This window comes from Athene cunicularia, assembly GCF_003259725.1.
Source record: "Athene cunicularia isolate RWA chromosome 4 unlocalized genomic scaffold, athCun1 chr4_part2, whole genome shotgun sequence".
Classification (NCBI taxonomy): Eukaryota; Metazoa; Chordata; class Aves; order Strigiformes; family Strigidae; genus Athene; species Athene cunicularia.
In genome coordinates, this window is record NW_020799099.1 from 23,879,142 (window position 1) to 23,897,026 (window position 17,885).

The following is a 17,885-nucleotide window of genomic DNA, read 5'->3' on the forward strand; positions in this document are numbered from 1 at the left end:
AAACCAGTGGGTCAGCTATGCTAAATCATGCTCAACTATCCCACTACTTTTGGAAATAATTAACATTGTGAGGACACATACAACTATTCATTTGGTTGCAATATCTATATTTATATATCTATCTATATATCTATATATCTATATCTATATATCTATATATCTATATATAGATATATCTACCTACATCTACAACCAACTGACAAGGTTTTAAATTTCAGCGTCACAGAGATTGTTGGTGGAAGCAGAAAGGCAATAAAACATGATACCAAATAAACTTTTCTTTTAAAGAACAGGAGATAAAGGCTAAATAAAGCACACATTTTTATTACTATAAAGCAACTATGCACTGAGGCAATTCTGTGAAAAACAAAAATATTATATAATTATATAAAACATAATTCCAATTTTACACATTAAACTAGAATTGGAAGCTCAGCAAATAATGGGAAACCATGCAACTTGACTCAAAAGAAGCTGGATTGTTAGCACAACTAGACTTGCAGGTATGAACTCTGTCCACTGCAAATTGACTATCATTAATTCAAAAGAAAACAACTCAAGCAAGGAATTAATAGCTACACTGAACATCTGTCCAACTGAGCAGAAAACATCCCTGCTGGGATTGCCATGGAAAAGCCGCTGAGGACATTCATCACATGCAGCAGAACATTAAAAAAACCCACAGAATAAACCCAGATATTAGAAAGCATAAGCACAGATCCAGTTAGAATAGGAGGTTAGAACCAAGTACACAAGGGTATGCAGTGCCTGGAAAAAGCAGGTAAAGCAATAAGCTTAAGGAAGATGAGCATGTTTTGTCTAGAAAGAAACTTACAAGAGAAGCTAAACAGTCTAAAAATGATGAATGAATATAGTGAATCTGATCTGCATTATTAAATTTTACTAGCAGGGAAAGATCTTAAAAATAGTTTAGGAGTTAAGGAAGCAGAAGTAGAACAAAACAATCATGGTAACAGCATGGTGTGAAAAATAATAATAATAATAATAAAAAAGAGATGTAAGTAGAATAAAGGTTGGTGTGATGCTTAATAGAAGCAGTTCCAAATTAAAGAGTTTATGCTTCATATGTAAGAAGGGAAAAATGATTATATGGCATTTTATAGAAACCATTGGAAATTTTTCTGTATGCAAACAATTACATTTCAAATGTTTGTTTCCTGACACCTCATAAAAGTTTAGCAGCAGAGGCATGGGGAAAAAAAAATAACCACCAAATCCAGCCTCTTGCACTTGTACTTTTTACTTCCACCGCTGTGTCTGACTTGTTCATGCAAACAAATAATCTACTTATCCATAACACGTTAAATTTAAGAAATGGTACATAAAAAGAGTCTACAAATACTGCTCTAAAAAGTAATGTAATCTTGAGATGTTACATTATTTATATTATTTTCATATATTATGAATTTTTGATAAATCCACAGGATTTTCATCCTACATCTCTCAACTCAATTTGAAACTTGTTAGCCCTGCAAAACCCAGTTAACGTTATAGTCCTAACCTATTAGGAAATGCAGTTTTTGCATTCTCTAGTGTGACTATGCCCTGGTGAACTGGATTTATTTCTGCTTATAGTCAAAACTGGAGCGTTTCCTAGATCTACCCAAAGTGTCACATGCAGCACTACAGGTGGCAAAAGGCTTGTTTGGATACCAAGCCCGCTGAAGGACAAGCGCAGGTGACATTCCAACCTAACTTTGTTACAGCCATCATGTTCAAAGTTCAGAAGGTCCAGTGTAACTCTCAGAATACAAGCCAAACGGGCAGTCATCCTGCATGTATAAGAAAGTGAAACACACCTGATATCTAAATGAAACAACAAAAGAAATTTTCACAGGTTGCTCAGTTTCACCATAAAGCATCTGGCAACTCATTTGCAGTTTTCTTGGACAGTGATCTGCAAATATGAAGTTTTTTTTTTCATTCCCCTTTTTCCATTAAGGAATGAAAATGACACACAGATTTATTAGTCTAGCTTTTGAACATATAAACGGAGATGAGGCTTGCCACTTACCTGTTCTGTCTCAAAGATGTCCCGAAGGTGTTCAAGACCCAGGCTTTTTAGGAACTGGGTAATGTTCATGTCAAGACCAGAAACTATAAGTGAAGAAACAAATCATTATATCCTATGCATCTGAATTAAAACAAAAAAACCCCATAAAACAACCACCAAGAAACACACCTTAAAAAAAATAAATAGAGCAATACCACAGATTCTTTCAAAATTTGAAACATTCTTTTTACAATCAGTTTATCTATGTCTATAATAAACAATCCACTCCCACTGTGTGAAAGCTCAGTGCAAAGCTCATCACTGATCCCTCCTCAGAATAAACTATTAAAAAGCACAAACGATCTGTGGCAAACACGGGCTCATATTGCAAAGAGAAGAAAATGAAGGGTGTGTGTATTTTTGCTAAGTAATCACCTAGATGCTGACACAAAGCATCCATTCCGGATACTAATCAAAGGCTTTAAAAAGCCTTAGCAAAATCCCCCAGCCATCACAATCGTGATTCCTTCATCAAAATAATTCTCATTGGATTTTCTGTATAAAATCAACCACGGATGTCTGGGCACCTAATTAGATCTGCCTTTGTAGTCAGGCCTAATCACTGATAGCCAACACAGATGAAGAGCCAACAATGCTCCTGGCAGAGCACATGAAAACAGAGCAAGCATCAGACCCTTTAAAATGCAGGTAATGGTTCAAGCTGTAAAACATTTTCTGGCTAGTCAGAAATGCTTTTCAGATAAAGCAAGGCCTACTGTAATACTAAGCTACTGTACTTCTGCCAACGTAAACTTGTCCAGCAGCAAATGCACCTTCTCCTTCCTTCCTTTCAGTTCCTGCTGCTCCATCACCAGCATTTGATGCCCCTCCTACAGCTAGTTCTGCCAGTGGCCCAGTGAGGTTATCTATACTGCTGGCAGCGGAGAGGCAGGATGGTGTAGATGCTGGTGAGATCAGGGAGGCACTAACAACAGTAGCTTGAGGCTTAAAGCACGTAGGCAAAGCTTCTGGGGGCATCGCATCTATCAGCAAAGCTCGGATATCATCAGCCTAAAAAAAAAAAAGAACATTCAACATGAGGTTCTATTATCACAGTCACTGATCTCTGGAAAGATTTTTTTCTTTTAATTTATTTTAATTGATTCTTCTGTTCCCCCATTAAAAAGAAAACTGCCAACTTTTGTAACACAGAAATTCATGGTTGCAAGAACTTGCTGATTCACTGCTCAGACATACACTAATTGGGGTTGTTCCCATTTCTAAAGGTATGTAAGAAGGTACATTTAATTTCCTTTTCAGCAGAATGGCTTTATAGGTGTTAAAGCCAGGAACAGCAATGCAGCAGCTTCATCTGAAATCACACTCTAGGCCAGGCAATGCCTTCTCATAATTTCTCTGTCAGGCCTCTTGTGAAGCATTTTGCACTAGACCAAGGTTTCAATGGAAAAACTCTACCACCGCCTTTGCTATAATCACATTTTATAGTGTCACAATAGAAAAAAAGGATAGGAGCTACAGGAGAAGTATGAACTTAAAATCTGATTTAGCATTTGTTGATTAAATTTATCAGGACACTCATCTTCAACAGTTTCCTCCTTGCATGCTCTTGTAGAACATGATTAAGACATCCTTATTTTCCTCCAGAGAAATCAAATAGCATGTGTATCCCTCATCACAAAGCAAGTTTTCTAGAGCTCAGATATTTCTTGAACTCTCCACAAATCAGGCCTTAAAATATACCCATGCTATAAGCAGACACAGCATCCAATTTTGTTGCATCTATTCCATCAAGACTGGTTAACCCAGGACATAGATATTAATGTAACATTATTAGGCATTTAACTAGCTGTCACTGCCACCACTAACAAGAAAATTTCCAGATGCGCATTTTAGAAAAAGTTTGGTAGCCACCTGCAAATTTTAGAACATTGTTTTGGAGTTAGACAAAAAAGAACTGAGGTAATATGCAGGCACTGATCATAATCATCCTCTAAATGATCCCTTCCTCTACAGGTCCATCTGACTTTCCTCCCAAGTTCACAGAAATAATCACCAACAGCACACGGATTGACCATCACTGGGGACATTTCAGATAGGTTATTTTTGGCAATAACGATTGATCCCAGGAATAACTCCTTAAGCAGAAGCAAACCTGAAATCACAAGCCACATTAAGATCTCAGCCAATGGAAAAAGCTTGGACCTACAGGTAAAAAAGTCACAAACAGGTGACCTGGAGATACTAATTTCCCTCTGCCATAGCACAGCAAAAGGTGAGGACCACTGATGCCATAGAGCCATAGAAAGCCATTTAATATGCAGAGCAAATGCCCCAGAGCAGTCTGCAGCTGGCACGCTAACATGAACTTACTGTTGCCAGGTCTAGTGGTGTCTGACCCTCTTGATTCTTCATGGTTGGATCTGCTCCATGAGCTAACAACAGAGCACAGAGCTGTGTCCTTCCTTTTTGTGCAGCTTCATGCAATGGTGTGAACGCCCATTTATCTGTTGCATTTACACACGTATTATATTTGATCAACAGTGCTGCTATATCCACATGCTGGAAAACACAAGAATATCTTAATCAACACGACACTGGTAAAACATTTATTTCTTTTTTCATGCTGGAGGCAATGGTGCTTAGAGACCCCTGTAATTTCTCCTTCCTTTAACTCACTTCTCTGCCTCCTGTGTCTACGTAGCAGCACACCTCTTCAGGTACCACTTTATATTGCAGCTCCATGGTCACCTGTATCTGTGCACTATCAGATCATCCACCAGCACATGTATAATTGGGATCAGGCACTGAATTATATTTCTGCCAAATCACCCCAAGTACATAGCAAGAAGTGTGTCAGTTGCAGAAGCAGACATGATACCTGATCCAGCATAAAACCAACAGAGCTAACTGTCAAAATATTTGTAGACAAATTTGAACTGGCAACACAAATTTACAGGGCTGCAACATTTATGATATGATAGTCGAAGCTCTAAAGATCAGTGTGTCGTACTGCTGAGCCACCACTTGAATGTCTGTAGGCAGAAGTCTTTATTGTACATTTTTATTGTGCAATTTCTTGCAAGACTTTGAACACATCCATAGCAGCACAAATTTGTCCGTTCTCCAATCATATCTTATGAGAAAACTGTAACTAGAAAAACGCATTATGAGTATCATAAGAGACAACAGTTTTACATGGGCTATAAAAGTATTGATCTTATAACCCCGTGCTTCCATCAATACCCCATCCTTGAAGTTTCCCAAGTTAAAATAGGAGACAGAAAACTGGCAAATAAAATTTTTGGCTGCCTCTGACCAGTAAAATTACTTGTGCAATACAGCTAAGAAAAGAGCAGGTAGTCAAAATGAGTAGGTAGGAATGTGAAACACTGAAATTATAAGAAGTGTAAAGACTTGCCTAAGGATTACATTTTTTCTTTTAATGGCAATTAAGTGACTCAGCAGCTCTTGTAAAAGGTCTTGCTCTCTGAAAAACTGTAGTTTGAAAAGACTGCCAGCCTTATTTTTCCTCTCTGCTGTTCCTGTGACTTTTTTGCCACATGAAACCCTACTGAGGGACATGCAGGAAGAAGTGCTGGGTGGGAGAACTGAAGACACTTTGTGAGGAAAAAGTTGAACCTGTGAAAGCTGCCAGCTATGAACTTATGAAACGGGTACTCATCTCCTTTCTACCTCCCACCACAGAGATCTGAATGGGCTGATGACAGCTCAAAGAGAAGCGTGGGCAAGCACAGGAAAGGTATACAGCAACTTTTAACTAAATAAGCTGATGGAAAAGCACCAAAACACTGCCTCATTAACTTTTCCTAGAGAAAGTAAGGCAACCAGAGTAGCTTGGCATTATGATTTTAAATGTGATAACCAGCTTGAACCAATTTCTAACATTTCCCTATGCCAGTAAGGTATGTTTTGCCTTTGCTTAAAATGTGTGATTTGGTTTCTCATGCTTGAAAAGAAAGAACACATTTTTTGCAACAGAATTTATCTCTAAATATAAGCAACGTCCTGAGAATTTAATGCTTATGGCAGATGCTGATGAACAATATAACTTGGTATTAGGACCTAATATTACAGAAGGATTCTGTGTTGCATTTCTAAACCTTCAGCAGGATTTGGAGCTTTTTGCTCTTCAGGACACTGGGATCCCAGGCTGATGTAGAGAACCAATGCAAACAATGCAGGCTGAGTTTCACTGATACACTCTCCTTAAAAACAAGGTGAACACTGTACTTTTTATTTGGCTCTCAAATGAAAGCAATCATGATTCTATTAAGATCATCTCTCCCAGATTTTGCTGCTCTTGTGCAAGGGCCAGGTAGTAACAGACAAAACCATGAGACCATCAAAAATACTACTTGAGCTTCACATCCTCTGCCTGACCATAAGTACCCTGCTGGGAGCTTCTCAAGCAGTGTCTATACAATTATTTGTAAGAGTTTCTTTCTTACCTCATCCACAATTAACAGCTGCTTATAAGCAATCTATGACGCATCTGTGCAACTCGTATGTGCACAGATGCTCTCCCCTATATGAAGGGGTGTCTGCTTCATCCAAAATGGTTTGAATCAGCCACTGCACTCCCACTGCAGTAGACAGCTTACTCAGGACACCCATAGTGCAAACTCAGTAGCCCTTCAACACTTAAGCTTTAGCAATAGCTCCCCATCAGAGACCAGCTGTAACAGATCTTCACGTATACATAAGCCCCTGGTGTTGTTCTCTTCCTTCCATCCAAATCTTTCAGTGATAACTTGAGGTCTTTTCTGTTTCAGCAGTCCCACAAATTTAACACTGATCAATGCCATGCATCTGCTTGTCTGCATAAAAGCTATATTCTAGTGACCTTTCCAAACCTCAGCCTTTAATTGCTAGAGCACATCCAAATCTGTGTCTTAGATCTGTAGGACTGCAAAGAGGACTCACAACAGCAACTTAGTCCAGCAAGTATTTCATACCATCAAAAACTGAACTATGTTCACAGCAAGACAGCTGCAAAATAACTGGCTTTGGATATGACTATAAGGAGTTCCTTGCTGGTCTACTCAATGGCAAGAATGCCTGCACCTACCCCATAGGATGCTGCATTGTGTAGGGGGATTAATCCTCCTTTGTCCTGGGCATTAACATCAGCACCATGTTCAAGAAGGTATTCAGCTACTTCCAAATTGTTGTAACCAGCTGTAGAAAAGGCAGGAAAAGAAATCAGGCATTAGGAGAGCTAAACCAAAGAAAAATTATTAGACAAAAAAGCTAAAGCAATTTTTTGACTGCAAAAGCTCCTCTTTCCTAGTAACTTTATTACCTCCTGAAATACAGCTGCCATAGTTGTTAACTTTTTGTAAAGGCCAATCCTCTGTGAAACTCTTACTGTACCAATCCTGGTTTTGGTGATTAACTTCTGTAGCCCTATCATAAATACACAAGCCTTCAAAACTGGGTGAGTCACCCACCTGCAAGATGTAGTGGTGTTGAATTTCTTCCCTGTGTGTCTCTGCAATTGATATTTTCTTGAGTACATAGCTTCTGCACTCGTGCCAGGCACCCCTTCTTGGCAGCATCTAGCAAGGCAGCGTCTCCTCTCAGTAAGTCCTGAATATCTGTGTCTCCTTCTTTCACCAAATCTAGAGGAGTGTTTCCATCTCGATTCTTTTTTGTTGGATCAGCTCCATGCTGCAAAGAGTAAAGTGGAATGCTACTGTCACAACCATGAGCAGACCAGTGCAAAACAGTGTCACTATTCTGTGGCACAATAGGAGATGAGAGATTTTGCCGACTTGCCATCTTGCAGTAACAACTGTATAGATTAAGTAGGCACATGAGAATAAATCCAGGAGGCTGAGGCCTGAAGCACTAGTCTGCAACACAGCTGTGTGAATCAACTCCACAGGCAAGAATGGCAGCCCCCTGGGAGAGCTGCCACTGTTCTACTTGCAATTGCAGTAGGTTCAGGAGCATAACCTGCATTTAGCTATATCCTACAGTCACAGCAGGTGTTAAAGAAAAGCAACTGCAAATACCTTGCCGGGCAATCCTTCCCTTCTGCAAACTGGCTGGCAGGGGTGTTTCCTTAGCATGCCTTTCTGAACTAGTGAAGCCAGGCCCCAGGTTTCAATAAAAACCACTCTGCTATTGAAAGGCACTTGTTTCAGACTGGAACTAGAAAAATACTAATTTCTACACTTTCAATAGATAACAGCACCCTCTTAAGCAGTTTATAGGTCCTAGAAAGAAGTGAAGAAAACATTTTGGTGGGAAAGTGGAGAAAGTGGATTTGGATGACTGTTGGGAATATATCTGTGCTGGTAAAGCATGCAGATCAGTCAGTGATAAGAACACAGTGCTGGAGCACGGGACAAGGAGGAGAACATACATCTATATACAGCATATGGTGTGAGTCATGTTCACGTACAGTTTTGTGGGAGGACAGCTCCTTCCCTGATCACTCAGCAGCAGTGGGAAAAAAAAGACAGATAAGGCAGAGGCAGCTGCTGGCACTATAGTTCTTTGGCTGGCCCCTCCAGAATAATCACACACAGTGGTTCAACCCCTGCCAGCAAGTCTATGCTGCCATTTCTTACTGGGGCTGCTGGCAGAGCTGCGTTAGGGTGAGCCACAGCGAATGAGCTGGGGATGAGGAGAACTGAAGGAATTAACTGCCTTGTATTTGAAAGCAGTACAGCAATGCTCAGGGTGTAAAGGGTAAACAACAAGGGACACAGTACTGGTTACACAGAACCAGTTCCACAACTATGGTGCTTTTGGGAAGAGAGCATTCTCCACACAAAACCTTTTAATCTACAGCGATTTCTCCAAGATATGACCTTAGATCCCTTTATTTAAAACTCATCAAAACTGGAACTATTCAAATACTCTTCACAATAAATATCTAAATGAAAAGGAAGTGTCTTCTGAGATCCCTTCAAGGGCATAGAAACAAATGAAGGTGGTAATTTTAAAGAAAGGTGATGAAAAAAGAAAGTCTCTCCAAATTGCCTGTACATTTTGTTTCCTTCTTCCAAGCAGAACAGGACAGAAAGTGCAAGTCAGGAGGAGTCTAGCTTAACATCCACATCTCAGCAGAACTGACAGCACTGCCAGCCAGCATAAGAGACACAGCAGAAGAAGCCCTGAGCAAACTGCACTGTGAGCACATACCCATGGACACTCAAAGCCTTTACAAAACTGTCACCTCAAGGGCATATTTAGGTCTTGTGCAAGAGTGATTTCAGAAAGAAAGATTTCATCACTTTTCTATTTCCTGTCGTACATCCCTTCAGGAGTCTTTGAATATAAAAAATGATTACATTCCCAGTGGAATGATCAGAAAACTCCAGAGACCTCCAGTGTCTATAAAGTAATGCTGCACTGATGTCTGTATTCAGGCGTTATTACCAGGACCATCATCGTGCCTACTCCACAGACATCTCTGAGTATCTCCTGGTTTCTACTGCAGATGTGTTTCAATCTGATGTGCCATGCCCTCTGAATGCTTTTTCTGGTAATCAACTGAAATAGTTAATGAGATAGGAGGGAAACAGTGGGTCTTTGCAGAAGCAAAAGAAAAGATAAGTGGATGGGGAAGAGTCTCATCATTTTAAACCTATCCATATTCTGACTTACTCCTATTTTAAATGCTGTGCTTCAGAGGGACATGAAGTAAGCAAGGCTAAAACAGGACTGGTAAGGAATTCTACTCTAGCAGCTTCTTTTACCCTCCCACGGCAGGATATGGCCTTATGTTAAAGAGGTCTCTCAAACTCATGTTTCTCACTGGAAACATGCTGGTATTACCTCATGCTTTTTACAAGTTCTTCCATTAATTATAATGAATATTTATTCCACAGCATATTAATATGCATTTCCTCCAGGAGCTTGACAAATTATACATTAACTTTACAGTTTTAAATTTCTCACATGCCAGACACTATTTAGGACCCACCTTCAGTTATTGCTCTGAAACACACTCTTGCATAAGTATTTACAAAGGTTTACTTAACTGCAGAAGCTGTTCCAGAAAGGGATGAATAGGATAAGGTGGGCATTTCATATTTTTTACACAAATTCAGCTGCTTTTTCCAGTTTGAGAGTCTTGTCCTATTTGGCTAATAGTATTAATACACATACTAGAAAAAGTAACTGTACTGATGATTCTTTGTAAATGAACTGACATTACACAAGAAACCATCTGACAGTTGTAAGATGAAAATAGATTAAGACACCATAAAATTGACTGAATGCAATTAACTGCATTAATTAATCTTAAGCAAAAATATATATATACACATTTAAAGACACATCTGAGAACACCAGATCACATACTTTTAAAAGCAGCTTGCAGATTTCGTATTTTCCTTTTGCTGCTGCTTCATGCAGAGGAGTGAATTTCCATAGGTCTGCCACGTTGACAGAAGCACCGTGCCTCACTAAGAGTTCAGCCACTTCATAGTGTCCATAAGAACAGGCATTGTGCAGGGGTACTAAGCCACTAATCAAAGAGAAAGTATTAACAGCTACAAAAAATAAAATCCAACATGCAATCATACAAAGTTCCAGTAGATAAAGCTCCCACTTTCACCAGACGTTACTGGTATCTTTTAATCTTTCCAATTCTCATGGCTTTATTTCCTTGCTATTAAAACATCAATTAAAACTTCATTATCCTCCTTCAGTTCTCATCCACAAGACTTTTAAATACTCAGAAAGTACCAATGTTACTACTTCCACAAGCAAGTAACTTCAATAGTGTTAACAGCCAAAAACTAAATTGCAAGAATCGCTGATGTTCTGGACTTTGGATATTTGAGTGCAAATTTGAGAAAAGGTATAAAGCGCTATACAATGGGTTTCAAGTACAGTTATTAGTAAGCACTGCACACCTGATACAGAAAGATACTCAAACATTTCTTTCAGGAAGAGCCCAATAATTCGTTATCAGAAATGATTTTGCATTGGAAATGAACTATCCCTGTCCCCGAACCAATATATTGGAGTGAAAGGTAAAATATAATGCTATTCTACATGATCGCTTGGCATATAATGCAAAAAAATCTGTAAACTGTTCGTATCATTTAAGTGAATATTAACTATTAACTAACTTAATACTTAAGCTAACTAACAGAATTAGAAAAATGACCAGAGATAACCTGGTGTTTTACCCCATGTAATTCAAAACTAATTTTAGATCACCTGAAATAACTTAAAAGCTGCTTTTAAGCACAATAAAAATCCCCAAAATGGGCAAGAGGGAAGAAAAGGATCATGTATTACAGTGCCAGATAGGTACTTGACAACAGCTTTGCCAGAAAGCGAAGTATGCCTTTAATGGTCTATAAATCTCCCTATGGTGATGTCCAGAACAACGCAGAACAAGAAAGAGAAAAGAAAAATTTTCAAGAGGAAAACATGATGGTTACTGAAATCTAAAGCAAAACAAATAGAGGGGGGTAGAAGTCTCACAGTAATAGAAAACAGTGGAGGATATCATGGAATAAAACGTACCCTTTATCTTTGGCATGAACATCTGCCCCATGGTGCAACAGATACTCCACCACTGATACACGGTTATATCCTGCAGCAAAGTGCAGTGGTGTTGAATGACGACCTTCCAAATCTCTACAGTTCACATTCTGAGGGCTGCAAAGTTGCTGCAAAGACAAAAGAAGAAAGCAAAATCTAGTACAGATTAAAACAAAAAATCCCACAAAGCAGAAAAAAACCTAGTCAAAGAAAAACCCCAAAGAAAAACCCCAAACTATCATCCCCAAACACCCCAACATAAAATTTGATCCATTTATTATTATATATATATTTTTAGAAGTTAGGTTTCCGGAAATTTCTTTTTACTTCGGCAAAGTTAAAAAAATACCTGCTCTAAATTTATGGCTGAAAATACTCCTGTAACAAGCAAGACTTAAATGACAGAAGCAGTATGAAAACATTCCTAATGTGTTAGAAAGGGTGAGCCTCTAAATCATCAAGGACCAGGTTCAAGGCCATGTAACTTTCTCAAGATACATTACCATTTCCAGTTTATGTTGTCTTCAGAAACCTAGAGATATAGAGCTTGGTAGTTAAAGAAGCTGCTGGTGCACAAAACTGCTGCTGTTTGAGTTTTAATACGTATCATGTTGAAGTTTAAGGTAAGAATGCATACAGAACGGTCTATCTGTAGGCTATTTTGTCCACAGACCAAGTATGAAAGACAAGATCAAACCTTCCTATGATGTTGGGGTTCCATGGCCTGACACCTCATCTTCAGATTAAGGATGGCTCTAAATCTGAAGTCAGCTACCTGTTAACACTTTTATTTGCTTGTCTTCTGATTGAATCACACACCTGAGGCTTGCTTCTACTAAATTGTGATTCTGAGGAACACAGCATCCATGTCAAAGAAATATGGCTGCATCTGCAACATTGCATCTGAGTCCATTGAAGACGTGTGAAGGACTGAGAGAATGAACAACCAAAAAACTCAGGAGAAACACTTCAGCACATCTTAATGCACTACCTTCTAAAAAAAAAGATCAAGAGGTTTGCCTTCCCATTTTTTATGATTTACCATCCACTGGACACTACTTACACAACTCTTGTAGCAGAGGCTTTCACAAGCCTTGCACAGCAATACAAAGTGGAAAATTAACACAAATTGCTCAAACCTACCTTCACAGTTTCCAAGTCTCCAGCTTTGGATGCTTCTAACAACCGATAATCCACGTCAGATGTGCGTACAGGTGTACTTTCTATATAGGGAAAAAGATGGTTTAGGATTACTTAGGATCATAGGGAACCTTAGTTTCAGTGTAAACCAGTCCGATTTAGACTCCAGAGCTGACATTATTCTGCCAAATGGAATTTCAATGCTTTGCTAATCTTATGTATGGTAAAGACGGCCATTTCTGCATTTAAGAAATCTACATGCTTACTGGGACAGATTCAAAAGTTTTGCTGAAGTTCAAAAGCACCTTTTCTTAACAATTTCAGCAAACTGCATGAGGCACCAGTGCACAGCCATGGTTAAATGTTCTCAGGTCAGCAGCTGAATTACAGCCTCTGCACTCTACATTCATGAGATCTCATACTATGAAGCAGTGACAAGGAGATGAGATTTCTAAGACGGCTCTAGCCACATGGTGACTGCCCACTTTATGATGCTCCAGTTCCATACTGTACTTCATAGCAATGAGATGTGTCCCTTGTTACAAACATGGAGTGGTTAAAAACAGAATCAGAAGAATGACATAGTAATCAAAAGGAGACCTTTAGAGAGGTACCTTTTTTCCTTTTTAAATTACTGTAAGACAATGATGGGTTTTGGCCTCAAGACTCTTTTTTACCATACTTCTTACTAGAAATATGGCTGTGAGAAAGCAGGCATGCACTGAGGGAAGAGGAAGAAGTGGCTGGAAAGGAGCAGTGGATTAGCTGTCCCTAGAGCTCTTCGTTCAGTGTTGCTCAAAAAGGAGGTGAGAAGACAACCTCAATCACTTCATTTTTAATAGAAACTACTTTCTATTGTAGAAGCCACTCCTCTCAACCTCAAGGATTAATAGAATAGAAGTTTTGGCAGCATGTTGCCTGATCAGCAACAGAAGCGACTGCCTAGTGCAAAACATAGGGGGCAAGGTGGGGTTGCAATCTTCTGTAAGAATGCTGTAAGAAAGTCAGAGTGTTGTAATAGGCTAAAGTCATTCTAGATGGGCATGTGACTCCATAAAAAATACTTAAAAGACTTCTTTAAATGTAGAGAACTGGTACTATGTCCCAAGATGAAACTTATGAGAAGGTACTTCTTACAGACTAACACAGTCTCTACAGAATCCAGTCAATTCCTGACTTGCAATGGAATCTGTGACTATATCACAGGAGTAGAAAAGGGGTAGAAAGAGATATTCTTAATTAGCCATCCTTACATAAGCACATCAATTTATCAGTTCATGTTGAGGTAGTATTTTCTACTGCAGCCCTATTTTCTCTTCTTGATCAGTGTTTCATGGCCTTTTGCTATCTCCTTGCCTGCATACTCACCGCACGAAGAAGAGGAGTAAGAGAAAGGAGTGAGAAGCAACTCCTACAGGCTCAACTGTTGGGTGAAGAAATGTTCTCAGTTGAAGGAAAGGTTGAGAAAGCTCTCAGAAGAGGGATAGTGGCACCTTTAATACAGTCAAAGCTGCCAGCTCCTTTCCTCAAGTTTATCTCGATCATCTGGAGCAGTTCCACTAGCAAGCAGTCAGACTCAATGATCTTAAAGATCTTTTCCAACCTAAATGATTCTATGATTCTGTGTGATTCAAACACATGCCGCAAAAGAAGGATGGCAGCAGGAGTTTGGCATAAATGTTAGTGACCGTGGGCACAGTATTAGCATGCATCAAACTCCTGTTGTTGGAGCAGGTTAAGACTTCAGCTCACACCTTCTTCATCTTAAGTTATTTGCCTTCTCTCACTCTTCCCAACAGCACCACCACCACAGCATCCTGACGTAGGAAGAGTATAGATGAGGCTAAGTGCTATACTGCATCTAAAGCTGGATCCTTAGCATTATTTATCTCTTCCCTGGACTCCTGTCTTTGTCTTCACAAGATAGCCAAGATTCTGACTTTGATCAGGGTAAAAAAGAAAATCAATCAGAAACACAATCTAAATATTACAGGGAATAAAAATTTCAATTCTACTAGATTAGAATTTGAGCACCAGAAGGCTGTGCTAAGCAAATAAACAAAATAAATCTTACTCTTCAAGAAAAGCAAAACTAGCAGTGTTTTCTAATAAGCATTTGAAAAAATTAACAAGCTCATTTGATGACCTTTCTTACATTACATGGACATACACTTATCATTTGCAACCAAAATCACAAGTAGATAAAGTTGTATCCACTGGCCACTATGCCACTGGAAAGCTGCTTTCATGGTTGTTACTTCACAGTTGGGAAGTAGCTCAGCATTCCAAGTGTGAGAAAGAAACAAAAAAAAGCTATATGGAAAATATTTTAAGCTGTGAACTCATGAGTCAGGTAACAATATCAAAACAACTCCACCATTAAAAATATATTTCTTTAACCCAATCTAAAAAACTGAGCACACAGTAATATTTTGTAAATAATTTCAGCATTTACTAGCTTTGAAACACAGAGAACTTAACAACCCTACCCTATATTCATTTTTTCAGGTTTGAATCTCATTTTTGAACACCTTCATGGATGTAAGAGAAAGGCTGCTACCTCTCTAATGAAAAGCCGTAGTGTGACATCTGAAATTAGTTTTCCCAGAAATAATAAATCAGTGAAAATGAATTTTTAATTCAAAATCACATGTTTTCAGAATACTTGTAAGTTTACTATTTTTTAAAATCAAATTCCTATCCTCTTTAACATGAGGGAATACATTTACTTTCTTCTGATTCACAGCTAACATTCTTCTCTCTCAATACACATAGACACAGCCATATGCATACTTTAAAACAGATAATGCTACCCATGAAACCAGCTATATGTAACCAACTATGTCTCAAGAGCAGGTACGCTTCAAAACAGTCCTTCCTTGCACTGATATAAAATGTCTCTTATTTTGCCTGTTTTAAGCAATCGTGTTGAGAACGCTGAAGGAAATGACGTTTCTAGCTACCATACGTTCTTCTCATCTATCTGGGTATGTGCCTTTCTTTCACTACATGCATATCCCACTGAAAGGTAAATTACTTGCTCTGTAGTAGCTACTGATACAATATTCTTCTCCCTATTCTCAAAAATTCAAAAGTGACATGGGTAAGAGAATGCAAACTCTCAAGCACTTACATGAAAAATAGTGGCACCTTCAAACATCTATTTACCTTTTAAATGCAAGATATAAACACATTGTTATCTAAACAGTATCCAGAGTACTTTCACAATAAAATCCTTCTCTGTGGGACAAGCAAGAGATCTGAAGTTCAAATGGTTTAGCAACTACCAGTACTTTTCTGCTAGTAACACTCTGCTTGTGACTGCGGAAGTATGGAGTACCTAATTGGGTGGCTGATGTGAGGAAAAAGTTTTCTCACATGATTAGCAATATTCCAGTTGCCCTGGAACTTGTCACAAAAAAAATCCCAAACTCCCCACCTCAGCCTTTCTACAGTCTCCCCGTACAGCATCATGCTCTAAATCCAAAAGATGTTTATTTTCTTCCTGGTTTGCACAAAATCACCAAATTGAGTGAGGCTTTTTCTGTTTTGTTGTGGTTTTCTTCTGAAAAGTATTACACAGTACGTACTGTAGATCTGTGCACACGATGGCAGAAGGGAGGGATGAGAAAACTACTGCAAATCTCTTGCACTGAAAAAGAAATAAGACCCACACCTGTAAAGGAAAGGGAGAAGCTGAAGTTCAGATACACAAGCCTTTATTTTTTACCCACCACTTAGAATCTGTTGCACTGCTTCATTTCCCATCTGTGCTGCTGTGAAGCCTTGTAAAGAGATGATGGAGGGATCAGAGCCGTAATTCAGCAAGAGCCGGCAGGTTTGCAAGTGACCTGCTAACGCAGCCCTGTGCAATGCTGTTTGACCAAGTGTGTCCAGTGCATTCATCTGAAAAATCAGCAGCAATGTAAAATAAAACATTGTTATAATTAAAAGCCTGCACCAGTCCTTACCCTTAATAAGAGCAGTAACAAGAGTTTTCCAGCATTCAAATTTATCTGTCAATCCCTCTGCAATGCAACTAAACAAAATCAAATGACAAAATAGATAAATGTAAATGTAATTTGTATTTCCAATGTAAAGATAATTAGATGCTTCCCTGTCTTTTAACAATGCAGGTTATTTGTTTGCATGGCTAACAGACAACACAGAATCCCCAAAATTACACCTAAAACAGTGATCAAGCTTTTGACAAATCCATTGAAGATCAACCCTGTGCAAGAAAGGCAAAATTCACAGAAGAGGAGAAAGAGGTAAATAATTAACCAAACAATTCAAAGATCTTCCAGCTTCAAGGAAATTACCATCTGTCATCCTCACAAGGGGAATTAGAGATTACTCGCCACCAAGAATTAAAGCAAAATAATGATGTCAGATTAGGCATTCTATGAGAAGAGGAAAGGAAAAAAGGAGGTTGGATACAAACAGTCCATTTCCTCCTCTACTTTTAGTACTTTTACAGAAATATTAAGTTTAACTGGATATAATTTTGGCCAGTAAAAGACCGTATAAACAGGCAAAATGGAGTACTGCTTTCAAAGAGTATGATACAATGGCAACCTGTCTGTCAAGATCTAACAGAGTATCTAAATAACTGGAAGCATCTCCATGGGTTCACTATCAGAGAAAGGAAGAGAATAATAGAGAGCTTTAAAAAGCAGAAATGTTCATGAAAATAACCTTTCAAGAAGATACTTTGTACCTAGCAGCAATTCATGACAAATTTAAATGCAAATGTCCAACAGCTTTTTTACCAGTTTATGAAATACAGAACTACTCTATATTCTCTGCAAGCAACTCACAACCTGTTATCTGTTTCCAAGCCTACGGACTGCAGGCTGTGAACCGCATGCATAATAGACTCTGTTACTGTACAAAACCACCTTTTTACCTTCTCAGAATGTGAACAAAGGTTTTGCTTGTTTTTTCTTCTTAAAATGCAGTCTGCAAATCCTACTACCTTTCCATGAAAACTAGTGAAAAAACATTTTGGGTAAGATTCATATTCTGTAACTAAATGAAATTCAATTAGGGGGATAACTATGTAGAAAATATCTACTATCAGACAGGGTAAAAAAAATAAAGTAAGATACCTGCAATGCAACAAGGCACGGGAAAGAACAAAGTACCACCATATAAATAAAGTGAAATATCA

General features: G+C 38.6%; 1 protein-coding gene across 1 annotated transcript in view; it reads right to left on the reverse strand.

The window, feature by feature from the left end:
* The window catches only part of TNKS (tankyrase), a 146,128-nt gene that overhangs the window by 14,895 nt on the left and 113,348 nt on the right, over positions 1–17,885 (reverse strand). Inside the window, exons 12-20 of the mRNA XM_026847465.1 lie at positions 16,447–16,618; positions 12,716–12,795; positions 11,555–11,700; positions 10,376–10,541; positions 7,507–7,726; positions 7,125–7,234; positions 4,406–4,594; positions 2,848–3,085; positions 2,036–2,118 (exon numbers count right to left, since the gene is read on the reverse strand). Coding sequence (XP_026703266.1) covers positions 2,036–2,118; positions 2,848–3,085; positions 4,406–4,594; positions 7,125–7,234; positions 7,507–7,726; positions 10,376–10,541; positions 11,555–11,700; positions 12,716–12,795; positions 16,447–16,618 — 1,404 coding nt within the window. The remainder of the gene's footprint in view (positions 1–2,035; positions 2,119–2,847; positions 3,086–4,405; positions 4,595–7,124; positions 7,235–7,506; positions 7,727–10,375; positions 10,542–11,554; positions 11,701–12,715; positions 12,796–16,446; positions 16,619–17,885) is intronic.